The sequence below is a fragment of the Microtus oregoni genome, unplaced genomic scaffold (assembly GCF_018167655.1).
Source record: "Microtus oregoni isolate MIOR12 unplaced genomic scaffold, Mior012 000007F_ref0000211, whole genome shotgun sequence".
NCBI classification, from domain to species: Eukaryota; Metazoa; Chordata; class Mammalia; order Rodentia; family Cricetidae; genus Microtus; species Microtus oregoni.
Genome location: NW_024543066.1, coordinates 33,583,600 through 33,609,222, shown reverse-complemented (window position 1 = coordinate 33,609,222; position 25,623 = coordinate 33,583,600). Strand labels below are relative to the sequence as shown.

The window sequence follows — 25,623 nt, the reverse complement described above, 5'->3', positions numbered from 1 at the left end:
TTATGTCACAGTGTAGATGCGTGTGTTGCATCACAGTGCAGATGCATTGTTATGCAAGTGTTGATACCTGTGTTAATTACAATGTATATGTTAATTACAGTGTACCCTTGCACAGAAGAATGTCTCCAAAGTGCAGTTTTGGTGTTGGCATGTTTATGGGGATGGTACTGACAACTGTCCTTCAATCTAGTTTTAATTGATATTGCTTTAAGTGCTTCTCTACTTCTACCCCAAACTGCTTTCTTATGTGGCAACACTCTATTCCTGAACACTTGTATTAACTACATCTTACTCATACTTGTTACTAACATAATAAGGTCCCCTGAGGACCAAGTCAAGCTGTAAGATAATAGGACTTAGGAACTGCCCACTCCCTTGGGAAAGACTTGAGACAAAGATAGTCTAAGTCAGTGGCCAATCACTAGAACATGTTTTCGGGTTTAGCTAAACTTTGACTTGTACTTTTCCTTTTCGGAATCCCACCCTTAAGGCCAGAGCCTACATACTGAGTAGCCAAGGGTTCAGCTGGACACAACCACCTTTTTTGATTCTTTTCCTTTTTTTTTTCTTGTTTTAGATAATGGTCATAAACTAAGTGCATCTTTTCCCTGATATTTTGGGTTGCTTAAGCTGTCTCTAAAGATCCCTGCCTACCACATGCCTGCTTGTTTCCTATGCAGATTACATTGATACCAATTTACATGTCATGACTTCTTCACTCTTCTCCCCTCCATTCTTGGACTCCATGCAGTACCTCAGATTTACAGTTAGGTTGCCCTGGGTTGTTGTTTTTGTTTTCTTTTTTTAAAAAAAAAAAAACTATAATAAATTTGTCCTCAAAGAAGAGAAAACATTCTTTGTTTTGAGGTAAGATAAGTGTTAAAATACAAAAACATATTTTTAAGAGTTTCAAGCACTAAAGTTAAGGAAAATGCAACCTTAATTGACAGAATAGATAAACACCAATCAAGGCATCTCAGTGAATACAAACCAAACAAAATATGATCTCTGCCATCAAGCAATTTAAACATAAAGAAGAGATTAAAATATGTTCACATATAAAATGAAATATTTATTATTTCCTCCAAATCTGTTTTAAATAGCATAGGCTAGTCTATAATGAGAATGTCTCAGAAGGCTTTGCCAATAATCACATTTTTTTTTAAAGTTTTAAGACTTCAGATGGTGCCTTTGGTTTCCAAAGACACTCTGCCAACAGTTTGATGGACAGAAAATTACTAAGCTGTAGCCTGGCTTTTCATCTCTGCCTGTAAAGACTCTGATCAGCACTGACTGCATGATAACAGTGTGAGGAATATTTCAGAGAATAATGCATATTGCAGAGTTCTCTGAACACATTTTAAATAATATACTATTTTAAAAATAAACCACAAAGCTGTCCTTTTGGGTTGGTGTATATTTACTAAATTGTGCCATTTAAACTTTTCACTTGCTAATTTTACCCAGTTATCAGAACAGCTTACTTTACCAATGAAAAAGTAATTAGAGTTCAGGAATATGTTTATGTAACTCCAGTATTCTTCTGTTTTCAAAAGATTTCAAGATACACTGAAAAAATTTAATCCAAGTCTTCACTGATGTGATGTGGGATTCCCCTCTCTATGCTGTGATTACCATTGATTAATAAAAAAAAAAACTGATTTAGGCCTATAGCTGAGCAGAACAGAGGTAGGCGGAGAAAACTAAACTGAATGCTGGGAGAAAGAAGGTAGAGTCAGAGAGAAGTCATGTAGCCCTGCCAGAGAAAGACGCCACACAGAACCTTGCCGGTAAGCCACAGCCAAGTGGCAATACACAGATTAATAGAAATTAGTCAAATTAAGATGTAAGAGCTAGCCAATAAGAAGCAAGGGATAAGAGACCAAGCAGTGATTTAATTAATACAGCTTCTGTATGATTATTTTGGGGCTGAGCAGCCGGGAACAAACAAGCTGCCTCCTACAACACTGATGCCTGGAATAGTAATAGTTTATAAAACCACTTCAATATTTTAAAATGAGTTTATTATAAATGACATCATTTTGTTTATTTCTGTGGTTTCTGATCTTAAGTGAAATGATCAAAAATTATCTTACATAAATTATATGTTGGTACAACAACGAATGACTATGTGACATCAAATTTTTCTCTGATACTTTAATATCTTCTTCATATTTAGCATGTACTTTTTCTACTAGATGAACTAGAGTCTAGATCCATTAATAGATGGATTATCTACTTACTTACTATCTACTTGATTACTACATTCTTAATCTTCCAATCATTTTTAGCAAGACAGGAAACTACTAAGAACTCATGAGGAAAGATGGGCATGGGGGCTCATACCTGTGAGCAACAGTGGCTCACTGCAATTAGGAGGAAATGGAAGTTTAGGGGTTCAAGGCCAGAGTTGTTAGAGTTTTAGGCCAGAATGGTATACATGAGACTCTGTCTCAAATACAAAACAAAATATAAAGAACTCAATAAGGTTCATTTGATACTATTTAAAATGAAAGCAATTTTAAAGAAGAGTCTGCAAAAGAGGTATTTGTAATTACTTTTTGTTGAGTATACAAAATTTTAATTTTTAATGTAGAGCATCATCATATAAACGCAGTTATTAAGCATCATTCAATTAGGAAGGAATCTGTTATTTATTGTAAATGCAGATATTAAATTATTTATCCAAAGTTCAATATTTTCAAAATGACAGAACTAAGTTTTTACTTTAAAAATTTAATATTTTAATCTTTGAAAAGCTTGAAAACAAGAAAAAGAATGAATACGTTGTATATACAGTCAAAAGAATATTGGTTGGTATTTTTAATAAGCCAAAAAATTGAAAAATATTTGCTATACATAATGTAGATTAAAAATCAGCAATAGCTACTCTGTAATTCAAAATGGAAAAAGAAAGCCAGTGAAGTAAATGGGGGTTCTTCAGAAAGCTCTGAGATGAATAATACAGGATCTTAGAGTAAGAACAAACTAGGGTACAATTGGTAAGAAATAACAAAAAGTCTTTCATAGCTGGGTATTCCTTTATATACTGCTCTGTGCTAAAAAGTTCATTATTTTAACAGTGCCCATGGAATAAAAAAATGCAGCAATGCCACAGCTAGTGGAATTCTCACGGAATGAAGGTTGTAGCAACTGGTAAGTTATACATTTCATTGGCCACATGAAGCTGAATCTATAAGCCCCGAGCTTAGAAATTCCTCAGTACTCATCACTGTTTTTGAGTCTACCCCTGCCATGTAACTTTGTTGGCATTGGAAACATGGCAGTAAAACAGTTCTCATCTTCATAAAGATAACAATGAACAAATGTAGATAGATAGATGATAGATAGATAGATAGATAGATAGATAGATAGATAGATAGATAGACAGACAAACTATATATTTCAGAAGGCATTATTCTGGGTTTTTTTTTTGTTTTATTCTTTTTATTTTGGTTTACACTTTCTGTTTCTTTATTGGAGACAGGGTCTCTCTGTGTCACCTTGGATGTCCTGGAATTCACTCTGTAGACCAGGCTGACCCTGAACTCAGAGACCTACCTGCCTCTGCCTCCTGAGGGGCTGCAATTAAACTTTCATATCACAGTTCATTGTCAAAGGAAGTCAGTACAGGAACTCGGCAGAAGGCATTATGCTCAAGAAAACTTAAATATGACAAATACAAAGTGATGTTTTATGACAGAAAGGTGGCTAAAAATTTAAATGGAGTAACGCATAGAGACCTGAAGACAGTTTAAGAATGGAAAATGCTGGCCGGGCGGTGGTGGCGCACGCCTTTAATCCCAGCACACGGGAGGCAGAGGCAGGCGGATCTCTGTGAGTTCGAGACCAGCCTGGTCTACAGAGTGAGTTCCAGGACAGGCTCCAAAACCACAGAGAAACCCTGTCTCGAAAAACCAAAAAAAAAAAAAAAAAAAAAAAAAAAAAAAAAAAAAAAAAAGAATGGAAAATGCTAAAATTATTCAAAGAAGAGAACTTTGCTTGATATGCCATATTTATGCTAAGTATGACTAGAGGAGAGGATGGACAGGATGAACAAACAGCAATGGGCATGGGGGGGGGGGAGATAGATGGGAGATGTTAAGAGTGGATAAGGCACCCAAAACATGGAGAGTTCAACTGTCATGATTTTAATGTCATGAAAAGGTCATTTGAGGGAAGAGAGAAGATACCGTATCATCTGGATTATACACTCAAGCATTTCTTTGCTTTGTGCATCTTATATCATAGACTATACATTTGTCACAATAGTGTATAAAATGAACCAGAGTTTATAGTAAGAAACAGAGTTAGTATTGTATGTGTGACATGGTGTTCATGTATGGGTGTGACGTGTTTGTCTGTGTACATATTTGTGGAGGAAGGTGCCTTTACATGTTGCTCTACATGTGTGGAGGTCAGGGTCATGAATCTTCTTCAACGACTCTCCAGATTAGTTTTTGAGACTGGGTTTCTTCTTGATTCTGGAGCTCACTGATTTAGCTAGACTGGTAAACCATATAATTCCCAGTGTAGGGATTATAGGTGTGTGCTACACATATTTCCCTATTTCCCTATATATTATTTATAATGAGGGGGCTGGAGATGAATTTCAGACTTTTGTGCTTGCATAGCAAGCACTTTGGCAACTGAGTCACCACAGGTGCTTACTGAGTGTCAACTAATTCATTAGATGCCCAGACTGAGGCCTTCTGGTGTCCTCTTTTAGCAACGGTGCTAGAGATATTAGGAGGGAAGGGGCACTCAAAGTAGCTGGATGTAAGCATAACTAACGCAGCCGTGAGAGTGAACTCAACACAATCACACAAAAAGGAAAGAAGACAGAAGTGCTAGAGCAAGAGACAGTGAGAACCAAGAGATTTCCTCTCTGGTTCCTTCTGTGTGGCTCCTTTCCATGGCACCATTTTCTTATTCTTCAGGAAGTTGACAAATGGAACTCACACAAAAAGTGAGTTTTCTATTTGTCTAGAACTGGAATTTAGAAAAAGGACACTTTCAAATTTCAAAGATGAAGCATGAATGAAAATGTTATTTTTAAAAAGCTGAATTTTTCCACAATATGGGAACAAATGGTTTCCCACAAAACAGTACTACCTATTACATGTTCACAAGAATATTGGATGAACTTCCAGGAAAAATAAAATCTGTCATAATTTTGGAAGGACTTTTTTTTTCATAAAAATAGGAAAATCTGATGTAAAAAAAAGTTGACTTTCAGATGATACAGAATGCACTGAGAAATATAATCATGCAAAAACCAGTTTTGAAAGTTTGAGAAAAAGGGTAAAGCTGAGAAAAAGAAAAAGATAGGAAGGATGGACATACATAGAAAACTCAGCTTATGTACTAACACTATCTCAAATCCTAACCCTAAACACTATTTCTAACCCCTAACCCTAAGCCCTAATACTATCCCGAACATTAAACCCTAACCGCTAATCCTAATCTTAACTACTAAGAGTGCCAACAGGCCCGACAATGGCCAAGAAAGTAATCACTTCAGCTGAGGACAGGATGCAAGTCTTTATTCAGCAAAGGCTAAGCATAGGTTATGGCTTTGTTATGTCCAGTTATCATGAAGATAAACAAAATTTTTTAAAAGTCTTAAAAATGTTTTGTTTTTTTTTAAAAATGTATTTTTTTAAAAGATAAAAATCCAGGTGGATTGGTTATAAAATTTCTTGATTTATTTTAGGCATCTTGGTACCTTTTCTATATAATATTTAATATTCTTAATATTCTATTTTTAAGGTTATCAAACACTGGAAGCAAACAGAAGATGGAAAACAAAACAAAGAGAAAAATGACAGAAAATGAGAAGTATGTACTTGCTAACCAATAACAAACGGAGAAGAATGTTTCGGTTTCTACACATCCAGAAGAATGTGGATAGGCAGAGCTATTGAAGAATCAAAAAAAAAAATTGTATCCTGGCATGTAATAGAAATGCCACCTCTTCAGATGATAATATTTATATGCTACCTAAATAAGATGATAGTAGAGGTGCTGTCAGGAAGAATAGTCCAATAGATATTAGTAATATTAACACTTATCACATGTATAAATATCATTTATTTATCATTGTCCAAGAAATACAATTTAGCTATGGTGTGTCAAATGACATGTTCATCGTGGAATACAAACCTGCAAAGGTTTCCCAACAGGAGTAAAATGTCTTGTAAAGGAATAAATAGAAAGGATGGAGAGAACTAGTTTTGGGAGACACTCTGAGAGCATCCCACATGGGGAAGGACACTGAAGTTGCATTGTAATCAGACTTTCATTATCTGGAACAGTTACTAAGCATCTTAACGCTAGTGGAACTACAAAAGTTATTAAAGTAGAAAGTGCAGGTGGCCATGTTAGAAGAACAGCAGGTGGCAACTGAAGATCAAGGTGTCAGTCCACCAGAAGGAGACTCTGAATGGTCAGTCTTGGTTAGGAAAGGTCTCAAGACCACAGATCCCAGAATGATGTGGGATTCCCCTCTGTACACTGTGAATACCACTGGTAAATAAAGAAACTGCCTTGGCCTGTTGATAGGGCAGAACTTAGGTAGGTGGGGGAAACTAAACTGAATGCTGGGAGAAAGGAGGCAGATTCAGAGAGAGACCCATGTAGTTCTGCCGAAGACAGATGGTGGAACTTTAGTCCTTAAGCCACAGCCATGAGGTGATACACAGATGAATAGAAATGTGTTAAATTAATTGCTAGAGTTAGCAAATGAGAAGCTAGAGCTAATGGTCCAAGAAGTGATTTAAATAGTATAGTTTCTGTGTGATTATTTCAGTTTCTGGGCAGCCAGGAAACAAACAAACATCCTCCTCCTACATCAGAATGTATTTTGCTTCTGCTGTGCCTTTATAGGATTGCTGTTGCTACCTATCTCTGGTATCTGGCATGGTTGAATGAGTATGGGGAGATTCCCCACTGCTTGTAATGTAGTGTCCATATCTCATGGAAAAATCCCACTCTACTGGGCACTTTATCTGTCAATCATCAAGAAGATGATTCTTCCCTAAGGTGTGCTATCTAATTGATAATAATAATGTTAGTTTATACAGAGTTTTAATAAATAAAAATAAATACAAGGAAATACTACACCGCCAGGGCCAATGAGTTTCATCTAAGGACTTGTATAGGCTCTAACCCAAGATAATGATTAAGAAAAAAAATTGATTCCCCTGAAGCCAGACTATCTCTAATTCTCTTAATGCTGAAAGAAACAGTCACAGGATCTGGTGTTCATCATCAGCTGAAACAAAGCTTTAAAATACCTTCAGGTTATATTAGATATCTTGATAATAGAGATGAAGAACTCTAAAAAACAATCTCAAATTCACAAGAACAGATAGCTGAGGACAAAAATACAAAGTGGCCCAAGTGTTACTAGCTGATGTACTTTCCTTGCTATGGTTGGTTGATGTTCAAATGTGATGATTAATTCCTTATACCCATTTCTGCCCTCAATAAAAATCAGATGAGTAGGTATGCACCCTAAAGTTTTAAAGTAGATCTGACTGGTTCATTGATTGTGATTCATTTAAGATTCCTTATAAGATTACCTTTCAAGATAAGTAACAAAGTAATTGGCCCTTTCTTTGTAACTGTAAAATGCAGCCTGCCAGTAAAAGATATGACTGGGTAGAATAACTTGCTTGCCTACATTGTTAATCTATAACAAGTTGCTTGGGAATGAATGTACGTAGGTTCTTGGCACAGTTTGTTTTCACCTATAATATTTAAACAGTTTAATCATTTGAGGGATATAAGATAGTGTGGTTTTTTACTGTTTATTTTGTATTCATTGTAATCATTCACTTGAAAAATAAAATGTGACCACACTGTAATTTTTATATTGCCTGAAAGGTTTTGCTGGGGTATATAAGCTGTAATAAAAAGAATAGATGTGTTAAATTGGGCTAGAAGGAAAATATAAAGAATGAGAGAGCCGGGCGATGGTGGCGCACGCCTTTAATCCCAGCACTCGGGAGGCAGAGGCAGGCGGATCTCTGTGAGTTCGAGACCAGCCTGGTCTACAGAGCTAGTTCCAGGACAGGCTCCAAAGCCACAGAGAAACCCTGTCTCGAAAAACCAAAAAAAAAAAAAAAAAAAAAAAAAAAAAGAATGAGAGAGAAGGAAAACATCAGGAATGAAAAAGTAAGAAAGAAATCATCAAATATGTGAGAATTACAATGGAAACATCGAGAATGAGAATATTAGAGGAGAAACATCAAGAATAAAAACAGAGTTAGAAAAAACCATCAAGAATGAGAGAAGGGATGAAGACTGCAAAAGAAGAATAAAGAAAATATTTGGAGGAAACCATAGAAAGTATGTATCTTTTCCTCTTAGGTAGAAAAGTCTACTATACAACAATGTCATGGATTTCTTTCAGGTCCTGTACTGTCTGGAGGCTGATACATCAGGCAGCAATAATAAAGAACAATATAAATTCAAGGACGTTGGTAGTTGTTAGCTGACAGTTAATCTAACCAACTGATGAATAAATCCATACAAGTGACTCTCAAAATGTTCTCTAGATGGACGATGATAATTCTGGTGTCTATACGAATTGTAAATATCAAAAAGAAATGAAATGTACAGACTTAGGAAGACTGTCAGGGAATTACTAATTTTGACAAATTAATAAGATAATAATAAAATACAATCAGATTTAAAAGTAAAAAGTCTTAGTTTGAGTAAATTAAAATAGTGTTACAGTCATATGTCCCAGTGATGTTTGAATTGACTACTTTTATGCATTCATTTGAAGATCACCTTGGTTTCAAATACATGCTGAGTGGTATTTTCTTGTGACTATCATATGCACACTTGCTTGTATTGAGTTTTTGAAGTGTACACATGGCTCAATGACTGACATGGTTGGTCAACTTTATGTAGTTTAAAGTACACACACATGTTAAAATCCCTGTAATTAACTGAAGACTGACAAAGCATGTTTCTCCATGGAAGATGTACTTCTCTACCTTTACCTGAGTAATCTGCTGCAATAGCACTTTAGTGTCAATAAAAGCATGATTAATTTTATGGAGATAAATTATTTCACAACAAAGATGCTCTTGATTAAACACACAAAATTATTTCTCTACTATTATAAAGCAAAGTAAATGAAAGATTTGTAATACTACCTGCTATGGAAGGATTTCTATATGCAGAAAGAGTTAGAAAGACGAATTACACAATTAAATAAATTGTTAATTTATACTGCTGTTTGCTAAATACTATAATAATGGGATGTATGAAACCAAGGATATATTAAGTTCCAAATATACTTCCAAGTTAATAGTAATGAGATTTTGAGCACGTCTTTCAAAGTTAAACTATTTTCAAATTGCAGAAAATTTAGACTATATTCTGCAAACACAGTGTTGGTGTGTCTTAGGAATATCTTTAAAACTGCTGTAATAAACACTATCAGGAGAGGTCATGAGCTAACAGACTTACAGCTTCTATGCAAATGGGTAAAAGATACATTTGGTACTGAATGGCTTGAGTACTCAGAAATATTGATTAAAGGTGCAGTTCAATCATCATCAACATACACACTATCAGTGAGAAAACATAATTTAGTCCTTAGTAAAATATTTCCCAAATTTATAATATATAAATATTATGATTAATATCAGTCAAATGCACACATCATATACATATGCACATTTAAGCTGCATTAACTGAAGACCACATTAGTAGACTAAATGGTTTATGTATTTTATATTAAATACCGAACTTAACAATTCATGCTAAAAATCTCTTGCAAGTCCTAGAATAAATAAGCAAATGACTGAGTGCATGGTACCTAGGAAAAGGACTTTATTCCTAATTATCATGATTACTTTCTGGGCTGCTTGGTTAAACTTAGTGATGGGATGCAACTGGTTCTTTTAACAATGAATAACTTTTATACTACACTGATCAGAAAGCATATTGGTATGCATAAACAACAAAATTATGTTTACTGAAAAGACAGATGATTTTTTAAAAAAGTAATTAGGAATATGACTCAATATAAAAAAATAAACAAATGAATAAAAGTGAATACAAGGGTAAATGAATTAGCACAGAGCTATGAAAAGTCTACTTGAACAGCTTTTATAAAATGGTGATCTAACAAATTCAACAGAAACTTTTCTGAACAAAGTGATTTTGGTGGGGAGCGACAGATAGATTCTTTTTTGCAGCTCAGGACAGCATCAAACTCAACAGAGCAGAAGCTGTTGCTTCAGTCACCGTCCTCCTGCTTCAGCCCTTAGGTGCCAGGATAACAGGTACCTGACTCCACTGACTAAGAAACCAATTCCCAGTGCAGCGAATATGTCAGCCTTTTGAAAAGAATGTGCCCAAGGAATTTTGAACTCAGAAACATATTAGCAGAAATTATAGAACTATCAAATTGAGTTATTGCAGCTATCAAACTAATGTATCTATGGTTAAATAGATTTATGAAAACAAGAATGAGACATAATTTCACTTCATACATGATGTTATTAATTTAAAGAAAATAATAAAAAAAGAAGCCAGGGCTCCGAGGCTATGGTCCAGTCACTATAGTATCTATCACAGAAGCATGAAGACACTTGGAACTGAAAACCCCTGTAAAAATGTCAGTCATGGTGTCCTCTGGAGCCTCAACTAAACTGATCCCCAGGGTGACTGGCCAGCCAGCCTTGAATAATGGGCAAGACCCCAGTAAGAGACATTTTGAAATACAAGGTGTTCACCTCTTGAAGTATCTTTGAAGTTGACCTCTACCCTCCACGTGGAGGTCTACCCACATATACCCATTAACACACACACACACACACACACACACACACACACACACACACACACACCAGTGGGGGGGGGGCGTCCAGAAGGAAAGAGGGAGGAAGAGCAAGAGAGAGAACAATAGTAACATAATGACAAACAGTGACCAAAACTGGACGAATTGACAACTTTCTTCTCTGGGAAACAGTTTTGGAACTTCTCAAGAAGTAAAATGTGGAGTTATCTTAAGACCCAAAAATCCTACAACCAGGTTAGAAACAGAGATTTGGCAACATCATAAGAGAAAACTCAAGTCATTTTTCCAGCTTAGTTTTTAGCTCTGTGAAAATTGTTAGCATTCCTTTCTTTATACTAGAAAGTTTTCATTTTCTACAGCTTGGTATAGCTTTGCTAGTCTTACTATGGAATTTTATAATTTTCTGAAACACATTTTGTACTATTGAAAGACAAATCAAGGAAGAAAGATTAAAACTAAGAAAGTCAATAAACTCCTAATGCTTTTTGAATACTATCAAATATTTCCAGAATAGTGGTATTGAGTGTGAACTACTAAAAACTTAAAAAAACAGTAACCAAACTAATTTATTTTTACCATGAGTATGCCTGGTGCCTACAGAGGCCAGAAGAGGGCGATATGTCGCTTGGAACTGTCGCTCCAGACAGTTGAGAGCCTTAAGGCAGGCAAGGGGATTGAACCCACTTTCTCTGGAAGAACAACCAGTACCCTTAACTTCTGAGCTATATTGCAGCCTCTAGTGAGTCAAAGTATTAAAACATATTTGTATTATGCAATATGAGAACTAGATACTGGGAGCTGGAGAGCCAGTTCCTTCAGTAAAATCCTTACCACGTAAACATAGGGACCTGCACAGCCAGGGTGGTGGCATGTGGCTGTAATCCTCTTCCTCATATACACACAGGTGGATCCTTCAGGCTTGCTGGCTATGTAGTCTAGCAGAATCAGATCTAATCTAATCAGAGACTGCACCTCAAAAAGGAAATTAGAGCCAGGTATCGCGGCACAGACCTTTAATCTCAGCATTAGCATTTGGGAGCGAGAGGCAAGCAGGTCTCTGTGAGTTTCAGGCCAGCCTGGTCTAGAATTCCAGGCAGCCAGGGCTACACAGTGTGTCAAAAATAAAGTAAAACAAAGGGGGAACCGAGGAAGACATCCAGTGCTGACCTCTGGACACCACATGCACATACAAACATACGTGTAGACACATGAGTGTGCAGACACAGACACATGCAAATTCACTGCTTTCCTAAACCTCTTATAGATGAATATTTGTGATGTATGTATTGTTTTCCCTTTAGGGTAACTTCAATAAAAGCAGACAAAACTTGAGAACTCTAACCAAGTGACTTGCACAGTATAAATTCTCCTTTCGTATAACTTAAGATTTTTATTGATATATCTTCTGTATATATGTATTTTTGGGGGGATACATTTAAGAGAAATGTTACAAAATTCAAAGCTTCTAGGAAATAAATAGATCTCAAGTAAATTCTTGAAAATCATCTTCAAATGAGTGAAGGCTGTATACTACAAGCCTCTCTCTTGTCACCTATGGACAACTCTGGGTGTATTTTTCACAGTAATAAATATTTAATGTAATCATGCAAATCACATCACTTGTTTAAAATAGTTGTAATTTTCTGGCTTGCTTGCATTTAATTCTAGCAAGGGGAAAACTCAGAAGCTGTTTATTTTCTACTTAAATAACAGAGTGCTTGTGTGGATATCTGTGTGAGGGTCGTTTCTATTCTCTTAAGAATTACCCATCCTTTAAATGAGACCTTATGATAAGGCTAGCTTCATATTAAGTTGTTACTGTCCCATTTCAAGGTGAACCTTACTAATATAAGGATTTCAGAAAACAAAGGACATCTGCTTCATCAACATAACCTTTAACATAACTTTTATAAATACTAATGAAAATTTAATACGAATAATTGTTTAAAAATTGTGACTCCTCAGCATAGCATCTCATTATAATTATTATAGTACATAACAATATAATTATATATGCTATATAGTATCAATTATAATAAGCACTATATGTAAGTAATTTAATATATACATTTTAGAAGATATGTATCTATGCTTTTACATTTTGAGAGAATACCAAAAACAATGCCAATTTTTTTTTATAAATTATTCTTAATATAAAGCCTGACACATTTTTGGAAAATCGGATGAACTAGAAAGGAACAAGCTCATTTTGTTTACTATATTCATAACCCACTATTTCGCACTAGAGCACTGATGGAGATTTAGAGGAAACCACAAGGGAACTCAGTGCAGATGAATCATTCCACTGATTCCCCAGCAGACACTGTGAGTATCAAGGGAGTGATCCAAATTCCACTCTCTGCTACTAAATGGAGTAAAACAAAAATAAAATTCATTTAAACAGGCTCTGGAAATTTTTCATAATATCACTAATTTTTAGATTTGGAAGAGCGTTGGTTTTCAACAAAATAAAGGCATGATATTAATTTTGCCAATGAAAGTATATATGCGCACAAAATCATTTTGTATTATAAGCTATTACACAGGCCCACATCAAAGTCATTCTGTATCGTGGCTCTTTCTTTTACGTAATTCAGTTTTCCAAGTTACCATTACATGTGACTTAGGCTAAGGATAATATTTAAAACAATAGTTCAAATAGTTATGGGGAAATTAAGATAATTAACATTTAGCTGGACTTAATTAAGAATAGTTAAGAATGCTTTCTGTTCCCTGCAAACACTTCAAGGAGCTCACAACTTTCTCTGACTACAGATCCAAGAGAAATCTGATACTCTCTTCTGGCTTCTTTTGGCTCTCTTGTACATGTGTGCATGCATACACATATATGTACATACACGTATACAGTCCCAAACTTAAATAAATCTTTAAAAAATACTCAGCTATTCTCCTTAACATGCCTGTGGACAAAATCTGGTGTTGCTATCCTGAGACTGCCTCATTTGATCCACCGAATCAGTGGATCACAGTGGATCAAAGTGTCCAGAGTAATGTTGACTGATTAATTTAAACACAGGTGAATTAATGTATACTTTCCAATCGAAGTGAGTAAGATAGTTTTAGGTGGTTGTATTTTACAGTATTTCCATTGCAACCATAAAGCCTGCCTGGATTATCTTATGCAGACAACAATCACAGCAAACACAGCAAGTCCGAAACAACCTACCAAAGAAGAAGGTCGAAGGGATGATGATGCTCCTGGCCAGGTCTTATATCAAGTCTGAACAACATGACGATTACAAACTTACCATTTTACTCTCCGATGTAATTCAAGTCTACACTTTAAATGTCGACTTGTCCAACGTGATACTATTTATTAAATTCTATGTGTATGATTATTCAGTTGTTTTGCTTAATGAGATGTATCATTCATTATAGCAGTGATCCCACACACCAATAACCAAGGCAAAACATTTAGTGAAAATCTACTATGCTGAATAAATTTTCAAAGTGGTTTCTTTTGTATGGAAAAATTGATGGCCAGACACAGATTAATGTTCAGTTAAATGTCAAGCTTGTTCATCATGTACTGTTGTATATCACTTACATTAGAAAGATATTAACAAAGGCAGCTGAAATGACGTTTAATCCAAAGTATTAATCGCCTCATTGTCACTTAAATAAACTAATGAGCCCCGAAGAAGTTATAATTGACAGAGAGGGAGGTTTACAGAACAGAGGTGATGCTGATGGAAGATGCCACTTGAACTCCACTTCCCAAAGACAAAGAGCCTTTGTGAGTTTTACAGTAATAGGAGTTAAAGGTGATCTCCTAGGCTCAAGAAGCAATTGTTATGCATAGGGGTGAGGAAAGGGGCAGGATGGGGCTCAGCCTGACAATTCTAATGTCATGTGTTCTCTTGAAAAGCAACACCATTTTGGTTTGAATTATATTTGATTTGCATTTTATCTCTTGTCTGTACCACGTGTGTATACCTCGTCTCCTTCTGCAGTGGAGTTTCAAATCACCAGCCTTCACACCTAAGAGGTATTCTGAGGTGAAAGCCCTCTAGAGTTTACAGCTCCTAAAACTGAATAATCACCAAAATCCTGGAGCTAAGGACATTGGGCTGGTGATATAGCAAAATCTCACTATTTCCATGAATTCAGTCCCTCCAAACTTGATATACAAATGTAAAATTCTGTTGGGCTCTTGGATGCTCGTCTCAGTTTCATTTTCATGAAAACTAGGGATGAGCTCCTCCAGCTGTAAAACCGAGTTGTGAAATGTTGTGATTGACAGAATTATATGCAACTGTCACTTAAGTTCACAAAAAAAAAAATACAGTATATTAAATCATAGAAAAGAAAGCATGGATTCTAACCACTTTGTCCTCCTTTGGGAAAACATCCAACGAAGCAGAGCAGGGAGAGAAGAAAGAGAGAGAAACAAGAATGAGCCTCACATTAATAAAGTGATGTCAATGCAACAAATACATTTCTCCAGGGTTAAAACACAGAAAGCTCATGCTGGATGCAAGAACTGAGCCCACTCTCCTGAGTTTTAGATTTCAGACTAGTCCTACATTTAAAGTATTACTTGGTGGCAGGCATTCTGATATATATCTGCAATCCTAGCTCTCAGGAGGCTGGGCCCGAAAGATCCCAAAGTTGTTATCAATCAACAGCAATATGCTTCAGAGAGCAAGCAGTATCTCCAAAGCAAAAACAAAGGAAATCTTCAGAAAAATAATGTCATTTTGCCACATGCTACCTCCTATTATTGAAAATACTTTATTAAATACATAAACAACACCAAAATTTTATTAAAATTACAGTGAAAATGGTTAGAGACAAAATTTATAAGAATATCTAATGAAATGTCATATATCAATATTGGAGAAATACAAGTACTTTAGGCACGATGACTTATCCCATAACAATAAAAATAGTATTTATTAATATGTATTTCAATATTTTATCATAAGAGAAAACAGTCTTAAATGCTATTTTTCTCTTACCCATAAGACAAATTTTAAGCTGCACCTTCTTTAGTTTTACTTCTTTAGATATTTATTTCAAGTTGTGGTAATTTTAGTGTAAGAGCGATGGACTAAAGCATGCGTCCGTATCTGTATCAAAGAACTGAAGCACTTCCTAGCTCAGTTTTCTTTAAACAACCTGAATTTGACCCTATCAACTTTAATATACCAGCGATCAGCTGTGTGGCAGCTGGCTTGCCTCAACTCTATGGTGGCAAGTTAACAGCTTCAGCAGCTGTGGGTACTCAGGCAGCACTAACCCGCGGCTGGCATGCACTAACTGCATTGCCAGCAGAGTTCAGACTGGTACGTATTGGAATCACTTCCAGGACCCACCTGCAAAACCCATCCCAGAGGACGTACTTACAAACGCTAAAAATTGGACGAGGGACTAACGAATACATCTTAAGAACTCTCTACATGGACATTCGCTTAAATTCTTTTTAATTCACTCTGATAACAAGTATAAAAGTTGTTCCCTAGCCTTTGTTTTATAGCTAAGGAAACACTTGTTTAGAGATGACACTGGCCTTCCATTAAGCTATAAAATGTGCTTATTATACTCAGTGTCTTAATTCCCCTGGAAGAAATTCTAGAATATCCTACTAAAATTCAGATGACCAAATAATTAATATATGGTCACTTGAGAAGTTTGTTCTCAATCTTAATTGATTTTTCCAAATTAGAAGAACTTCAAGAGTAGTTAAAGTTTTAATGATTTAAAATATGTTTATATCACATCTTGCACATAGCTAGACAACATGATAAATGCTTGGACTAAATACTGGTAAATTTTTAAGGCATTGTTCATCACAAGTGTTCAATGCTATACCACAGATCTTAGCCAAATAATTTATTTGAATTTTTCTACATATAATTCTACTGTACTAGCGTGGGTAATGTAAGAGGCACGTTACACTTAAATGTATTCTGGAGTAGATACTTGCTAATAAGGGTCTCGAATTTCACAAATTGTAGTGTTGGAGTCTGTCCCACTAGAATTTACTTATTCTTTGTTTAGAATCTTAAAGCAGAAAATATTTGTGCTAACTTAAAGCTATGGTACAGCAAAATACAGTGGTCTCATTTGAGGAAAATTGGAAAATTTCTTCAGGTGAAAATACATCTCATAAATCCTAGCATATAGAAATGGTTTATTCCATATCTTTCTTGAATATCTGACCACTTCTTGTGAGATGAATATGGTGCTAATCATTTGTCTTGATAGTAAAACTTAAATTGCATTTATGGTAGCTAACAATTGCTTAATATATTACAGCTACTTTCAAGGGTTTAATAATCCTTAGTGATACTAAGTTTACATTTCCTTCGAATATTAAGTGCTTTGGACAGGTATTGTTTTGGATTGAGATGGGAATCATTTAAAAAGCCCCACATGGGCTGGAGAGATGGCTCAGAGGTTAAGAGCATTGCCTGCTCTTCCAAAGGTCCTGAGTTCAATTCCCAGCAACCACATGATGGCTCACAACCATCTGTAATGAGGTCTGGTGCCCTCTTCTGGCCTGCAGACATACACACAGACAGAATATTGTATACATAATAAATAAATAAATAAATAAATAAATAAATAAATAAATATAAAAAAAATAAAAATAAAAAGCCCCACATACGCAAAGTATCTTATTCGGTGCTATGTTCATCACTATAAAACACAAGCCGCAGAAGGATGTGTTCCTGCTCATATTGCACGCATGCTCTAGTCTCAGCCCATGCAAGTGATTACATGCTGGCAAATGCGGTGGCTTTGTTCAGCTCGTGGGCACCTGGTGCGTTCACAGGACACTCACATTGTTCGAGCGCAGAGACACACGGCCTCCACAGCGTGCACAGAACTTGGTGCGACAATAGGAGCAAAGATGGCCACATCCGTCAGCGAACTTAGTCTTATGACAGATTCCACATGTCGGGGCATCATCCTTGTGCTCGCCCTGGTACCGCCGTGCTTCCTCTCCAATCTTTCTCACTTGTTCTTTATAGCTTTCAAACTGTTGATGCAATCTCCTGGGCAAAAGAGACAAGAGAATAAACTAAGTAAATGAAGGAAGATAGACAACGCAACAATTTTTCCTAAAGAAAATTAAAGTTAAGCTGTTGGAGGAAAAGCAGTGCATGCAAATCTACTTTGCCCACAAAGGTGAAAACAGGCAATCTATCTGGGGGTACACAAACCCTGATCTTACTTGATCTTAACAAGAGATTCTACTTTTACTACTCTGGTGTGCACCATCCACAGCTGCTAAGGCAAGCCCTTTCCCAAAAGAACATTTACAGTAAGACTCAAATTCCTCAGTTCATCAATTCAAGTCCTTCAGTCTTAAATTGCTATACACAGATCGATTGGAAGAAAACCATCCAACCTACAGAGAGTCTCCCAGGTTAAGGATTTCTCCACATTGTAAATGAGAATGAAGAGTGTTGGTTGCACCAAGCCTAGTCGACAGTCTTGGACCACCTCACCAGGAGTGCATCCTGGGAAACAGCTGATCAAAGTCATCTCTGTGTTTGAGCTAGTGGGCTGGCCCTGAGTGCTCCATAAAACACAGAATGCACAGATGACATTGTTAATTCTGGCAGTTAACGTTGCAGTCCACAGAAGGGAGCCGTGAGAGCTGCACTCCCCAGACATACAAGGTGGTGAGCCAGGCCCATGCTCAGTAATGGTTCATGATGTTATGTGTTTCTTTTTAACCTCTAACAGCTCCTGAGCCGAACTTGAATCATTACTTTCTCCTTTCCAACTGATACTTTTTCTACTTAATCCATATGTACAGCGAATGTGTGTAGACTCCCATATAACACAGCAGATTATGGTGTTGACAGCATTCTCAATTGACAAGCCAGATAATTTCATTTTATAAAAGAATAACGCATGTGGCATTTAACTTCATGAATGTACAAATACCTGGTCCATTTGCTAATGAATTGTTTGTTACATTCACCATTTCATATCTTGCCATCAATGTAAGTTTGGGTTAGTAGGAAACTATCAGGAATGACGCTTATTTCTAAGGATGTGTACAAAATAGCACTGGGAGTCTAATACCTTCTAGTAAATAGAATGATTGTGAGGGATGGAAGAAAATAAATAACCCCAAATGAATAAACAGAAATAAATTTCAGCATAAGGAGAATCAAGAACAAACACTTATCTAGCCCCTAAGTCAAACCTTTACCATCAGGACCACTATGTCAAATCAACTAAGCAATCAAAAGTCTTTCAGAAGTCAGGCTAAGAAAGAGTTTTCTTGTAAATTTATTCTATAATATAGAGTATGATTTACTATGGGTGTTAGTAAACTTTTCAGCAAAAGGTCAGGCAATAAATATTTTAGTCTTTACGACTAAATAGAGTATTTGCTGTAACCTCCACTGTTCTGTTAGGAAAGGAGCCATAGATAGGGTTTAAATGAATGACTGTGGATACATTCTAATAAAACTTTTATTTATGAAAATAGACATCAGGCTACATTTGGCTAAAGGGCCAATCTTTGAATTCTTCACGTTGGATTTGTTTTATGCTAACATATAATGGCTTCCAAACAAAATTCTTCTGACATTTTAAAATTTAAACTTGGAAATTGTATACATTTTACTAGGATCAATCCAAAGGGTTTCTATCTCAGGATTTTATCATTTTGCTCTGTTTTTAGTATATGTATGTATGGTTCTTGAGATTGAACCCAGGGCCTAGTACATACTAAGTACACATTTTAAGACTGAAACACACATCCAGCCCTCAAAAAAATTTGTAAAATATGTAACATGTGAGGTTCTAGCCACTAAGATAAAATCCTTTTTTATTGCAATATTGTGGAGTTCCATGTGTTTATTCATAAGTCATTTCATATTTCTTAATAATGTGTCATTACTATTTCTGTATTTCTGTCTCCAAATATAAGAGATAAAGAATTTGGCCAACAATGAAGACAAATATCTTCTTAATGAAAACCAACATGAATTATATATATATATATATATATATATGTGTGTGTGTGTGTGTGTGTGTGTGTGTGTATGTATGATGTATGTATGTATAATACTTAAATATAGTTATAATTTTCATTGTCCATACTAAGGGGAAACACATATAATTAACAAATGAGTTGATAATGACAAAATTTCTGAAAAAACCTCATTTACTCGCATAAAATAATAAACCCTGGTTAAATGCTTCCAACATAGTTTAAAATTAATGTTGGAGCAGGAAATAAAGTGTGCAAAGTCCATAAAGAGTAAAATGAAATAGGAACACTATTTGACAAGTTAACATAACTCAGATGCAGAGATCTGTTTGGGAGCAGGCACTGAGGCTCGGTGATCAATAACTTCGTTTTAATTGTTGCACATAAAAGTAAACGCTTTAGGTAGGCAGCCAACAAAAATACTTGAAATAAAACGTATGATTTCTCCACTCAGTGATGGAAAAATTACAAAATTCAAAAAATCAAAAGATTTAATTTAAAAATAAAAACACAGACCTACAGAGAGAGAACGGTAAATGGCTGTTGCAGGAGATAGCAGAGATAATGAACTCATTAGGAATCATACGTAGAATGCAGTGCAGCATCAGTACCAGACAAAGATGTCCATGCCAGATTGTTAAAATGCTAGTTAAATGAGGCTTAGAAAAGACAGACTCAAACATAGCATGATTTGTGATTTCTAATGAGGTGAGTTATTTACATTAAACACAAAGACAGAAAGAATATTTGCAATAACAGTAAAAAAAGATATTTCAAGGAAAGAGTAAACAAGCAAAAAAAAGCCTGAATAAATAAAATAAATTATAATATTTAACTCAGAAAGGATTACTAAGCCAGTAGTCAGGTAGAAGGTTCACAGCTATATGCTCTGCTCTCTGAAGGATGAAGGATTCAGACTGAGTTTAAGGCCAGCCTCTGTTATAAGTTAAGACCTCATCTCAATAAAACAACCAAATACACACACACACACACACACACACACACACACACACACGAATGCAGGCACATGCATATGCACACACATACACTTAATGATAATAAAAATAGCCTCTTATCTAAAAGTATGAATTTAATGTTTACATAAACATTCATCAAAATTCAGTTTGAACTTAACTGAATAAAATATAAAGAATAGGAAAATTCATCTTCAAAATTTTAACCCTTTCTTGTAATTGACAAATTGATGAAAATACATCACAATAGAGGATATTGTAAGATAAATATAAAGTATACTCTAATGGACAAATATACAGAAGCATATATGCATATGAAATGTATGCACATGGGTTGTGCTACACAAACGTGTGTAAATTTCTTCATCAAGCACATTAATCAATCTGTGTAAGACTCTCTCTGTTTTTCCCTTTTACATTGTTTAAATTCATATATGAAGATTCTCAAAGTATGTAGAAAGTTCTGTGCCTCAGGAGTATCTGAGATTATTTCTTAATGCAGAGGTGGAATTAGTTCATGATATTTGCTCTCCCTCTTTCCGTTTCTCCATATATATATATATTATACATATATATTATACATATATATTATACATATATATATTATACAACATCATGTATACTATATATGTATGTATACACACATTCCATACATAAATATATATATATGTGTGTGTGTGTGTGCTGTTTGTGTGTGTGAAACATTTCATATTAAAGAGGAAAAGATCCTTTCTAGCTTATCAAATACCACTGAATAGCAAATGAACTCAACAGAATTATAGAGATAAATGCATTTAATAATATTGAAAAGGTGTAAAAGAACTGATAATGCATTAATTAGCTTTCAGAAGAAATACAAACATTTGACTCTACAATAACATTGTGAAATAGACAGCACCATTTCCACTTTATTGACAGGAAAACCAACATCTGTCTGAGACTTTAACTTTCTATGTTGACATATCATTCTAAATTCACCTTCTTAAGAACTTTTCCCGAGCTCACATAAAGGGAGACAACAAATGTGGATGCCACTTGTAACTTCAAGCATTTCTGGAACCATGATAGTGTGAATTTACCAAGCAAAGTGAACTTTTGGTGAAATATACGAACAAAACCTGATAATGGAAAAGCAAATACAACAGTAATGAATAGTGTTTGTCCCCACACTCCCTTTTTACCAAACTGACTTCAAGATACTGTTTTCTTTTCAAAACTACAACCCTGGTCTTAATGGTTTGAGGTTCCAGAATTTACTATTGTGACTACTTTTGCTTCTTATACTATGTGGTCTCTTAGATCATGACAAAGAAGTAAATATTATTAGTTCTTTCATGACCGAACACATTAAAGTGTTTTACTAGGAAAAGGAGGTGTTTCCATGGATGTGTGAGGTCAAAGCCTCTACAGTCTTATTTTCTCCTTTGGAGGAGTGAGGGTACTTGCAAGGTGCAGTGTCTTTTCCCAGAGTGGGTACATAAAGGATCAGGATAGCTCTTTCCCAAGTCCTTTGCACAAAAGCTCAGAAAACCATCCAGACAGGCAACATTCATACTTTATCAAGGCCTCCTGTCTACTGGCCCTAGGCAGTCTGTATCCATCTTAACTCATCTCGTATGTGTTACAGCAATGGATTCAGAATTGGCCATGTTCACAGAAGGGTTCTAAACATCCGAGAAGGCAAAGACCATGATCCTGCTCTGGCTGAAAATTTATTACACCTTCAAACTGCTTTCTTCTGACGTTTCTTCCTTTTGTTAAAGGTAAATCCCTTATATACTACTGAAAAACACAGTAACTTTGGTCCCCATTAAGCTCACTGACTTTCTTTCTATAATAAAGGAAAGCAAGAAAGAAGAAAGGAGAGAGGGATGGATGGATATAAGAGAGGGAAGTGATTCATCACGCTCATGCCCTCAAAACAGCTCCGTAAAATGTAATACTCTAATCAATTGGTCTGTTAGTACAATCTTAATGACCTTCCTCAATACACACTCCTCTGAGAATGTTCTCACATCTCATATTCTCAAGACAATATCTTAAAAATGAAATCGAATTCTGGGACCAAAATACTGGTAGTGAAACTTTCAATAACATGCACGTTGATTTTTGTTTTCTGCATCTGTTGCTTTAACACTTAAATCCATTTTTAATATGTGACAGTGTTCTACCACAAATAATGAGTGAAAATACATATTTTATTATATGGCATTTCAGCAAATGAGTCAGCGACTGTGAGAAACTTCTGTGAAATTTATTTACAGTCTTTAATATTGAATTGACATATTGTTATTGATTAGCAAGATTGGCAAAATCACAGATTTCAACTATATATATATATATATATATATATATATATATATATATATATATGTAGTATAAAAATAATGGTATTGAAATTTAAAGTTTTCTGTATGGGAGTCATTTTGTCACCATATAATATCATTGAGTTATTTCCATAAATGCATTCAGTTCAAGAAACTCCGTGATTCCAGGGATGAAGCAATCAGTTCAGTGATTAATGGTTTATACTTTAAATTATATACCGGAAGACATCCTGGTACGACAGTGAACAGTTGTTAAGCATGCACTTCAGAGAACGCTCTGGAGTTAGCACAGGTCCTCACAAGTTTATTTCTCTGTTATGTGGTTCACTCTCCCATCCACAGAGAAATCAGAAGACTACCGCATCTTTCTCATGTCTTGCCTTTACAAAATCTAGGCGCACAAAACTGGACCATCGGAGAGGAGGGATGGGTAAGTGCTGCTTTCCCAAGTGGGTACTTAGGGAAACTGACAGCTTGCCCCAAGATTAAGGGAGGAATGGGGCTTAGGAAAATCTACATGCAGCAGAGCAGGTGCGGAATGTGTGCGGAATAGTGACTGAGTGTGAGTCCTGAAAACAATAGCTATGGATTATGTTTCCTTTCTCCACTGCAGAAAAAAATATACAGATAGAAATTATTGTGTATTCCTTTACTATACGGACAAGTAGACAGCATCAAGAGCCCAGGAAATGGAAGATTTGGAGATTAAGGACAAGAGAAATCTTCTAGTATTGTCACACTAATTAAGAGCTCCCCCAAACCATAGCAGATGCCCAACAAGTAAGACATGACAATGATTAAGAGAATATGCCTTACTTGACTAACATTTTGGAGGCATACTATTTAAAATGTGAACATTATATTTTGGTGAAAATAAATCCGTAATTTCTTTTTGTTTTTTTTCTTCAAGTTTCTAGTCTATTTAGAAAATGCAGTATCTATGATACATATGTTAACAGCATTTTCATTTCCTTAACATAATTGAACAACTATATTTTAACCATAAACATTGAACACTGACTTTGTGAAAATAAATTTAAAAATTCAAATATTATGACATATGTGTATGTGTGTGTGTAACATATATGTAACAGATGATCCACTAGTCCCACATGCATGGATTTAATGTATTGTTTAAAGCATTTAATAATTCAAAAATTCACAAATGATATTTCTAAGTCATATTTACTCCAGCATTTCTCTTCTGGTTCCGGAGGTCCAACAAGGCTTTGTGTATGTTAGATAATGAAATACGTCCAAAACTTGATAATTAAAATTATAAACTATAGTTCAAAAACTATTTTTATCCTTAACCTAAAAACATGATTTTTGCTTAATGTAAGCGTCCACCAGATGGCACTGCTGGCTTTTATTTTTATATTTAGTTCTCAGTTATTTAAATTAATTTTCTTAAAAACATCTAATGTGTTAAAGAAAATTAGTAAAATCAGCAGGGGTGTAACTTATTAGAAATATGTGTATTTAGAGGGGACTGCAAAAGAACAAGAGGCATTGTTCTGTTCTTTTAAAGAGGATTTTCCTTCTATGTAGACTTAATACAGGCCTGTAGGCATGTGCACACGGACACACATGAACACACATATATTTACATTCATATGTACACATGCACTTATATTTGGCATAGTATGGGGTCTGATGTATATTTTTTACTGCCAATGAGTTTTCATGTCAATCGTTCGTCCCCCACTTAGCACTGTTAAGGCAAAGATCAGCCAATCAGTGTCCCACAGCGTTCCGAAAGCACTGAGCGATGACACTTAGGGCAAGCAAGAGCTGAACCGGTGATTAGCTATTAGTGTTTTATTGTCTGTTACTTTGGCCAAGCATTTATTTTTAATTCCGTTTTCAATTTACCAGAGGAGGCCACTCCCGAGTGAGCATTAAATGGAGATTTCTCAGGACAGGGAGCCTTGCTCACACGCCTTTGCATGTTTGCTCTCTTCCCTTTCCCTACGGTTGCCCCTTGTGCTCCAGAAAGTAGTGAGGCTTAGCAGGTTTCAGTGACAGGTCTCAGAAACACTGTGTCTGGCTTATGTCATGACGTCACCTGTAACATAACAGAGCTCAAAAACTGAAAACTGGGATAAGAATGGGGAATGTTTAAAGCTTTGGCAAACAGGTTTGCTAAAGTTCATTACACTCAAGAGAAAAAGAAAACCATGTAAAATAAGGAGAAACCATTACACAGGAATTAATAAAAATGAATAAATGAATGATGTCAAATTTTAATAAAATAATCATAATAGGGGCTGGAGAGATGGCACAGTGATTAAGAGTGGTTACCGCTCTTGCAGAGGACCCAGCACCCACATGGTAGCCCATAACTATCTGTGACTCCAGTTTCAAGGAATCTGACCCCCGCCCCCCCCCCCCTTCTAGCCACTTCATTAACCAGGCAAGAATGTGGTGCACTTACATCCATGTAGATAAAACACAGTAGCACTTTATACATGTGCACACACTTACACATAAGAGTCCTTAAAATAA

General features: G+C 35.5%; 1 protein-coding gene across 23 annotated transcripts in view; it reads right to left on the bottom strand.

Annotated features, from left to right (window-relative positions):
- Nucleotides 1–25,623, bottom strand: part of Rims1 (regulating synaptic membrane exocytosis 1) — a 468,858-nt gene that overhangs the window by 251,355 nt on the left and 191,880 nt on the right. For all 23 annotated transcript variants that reach the window (XM_041655608.1, XM_041655624.1, XM_041655649.1 and 20 more), the window contains 2 exons: nucleotides 17,640–17,853; nucleotides 15,175–15,186 (listed from right to left, as the gene is read on the bottom strand). In XM_041655608.1, coding sequence (XP_041511542.1) covers nucleotides 15,175–15,186; nucleotides 17,640–17,853 — 226 coding nt within the window. The remainder of the gene's footprint in view (nucleotides 1–15,174; nucleotides 15,187–17,639; nucleotides 17,854–25,623) is intronic.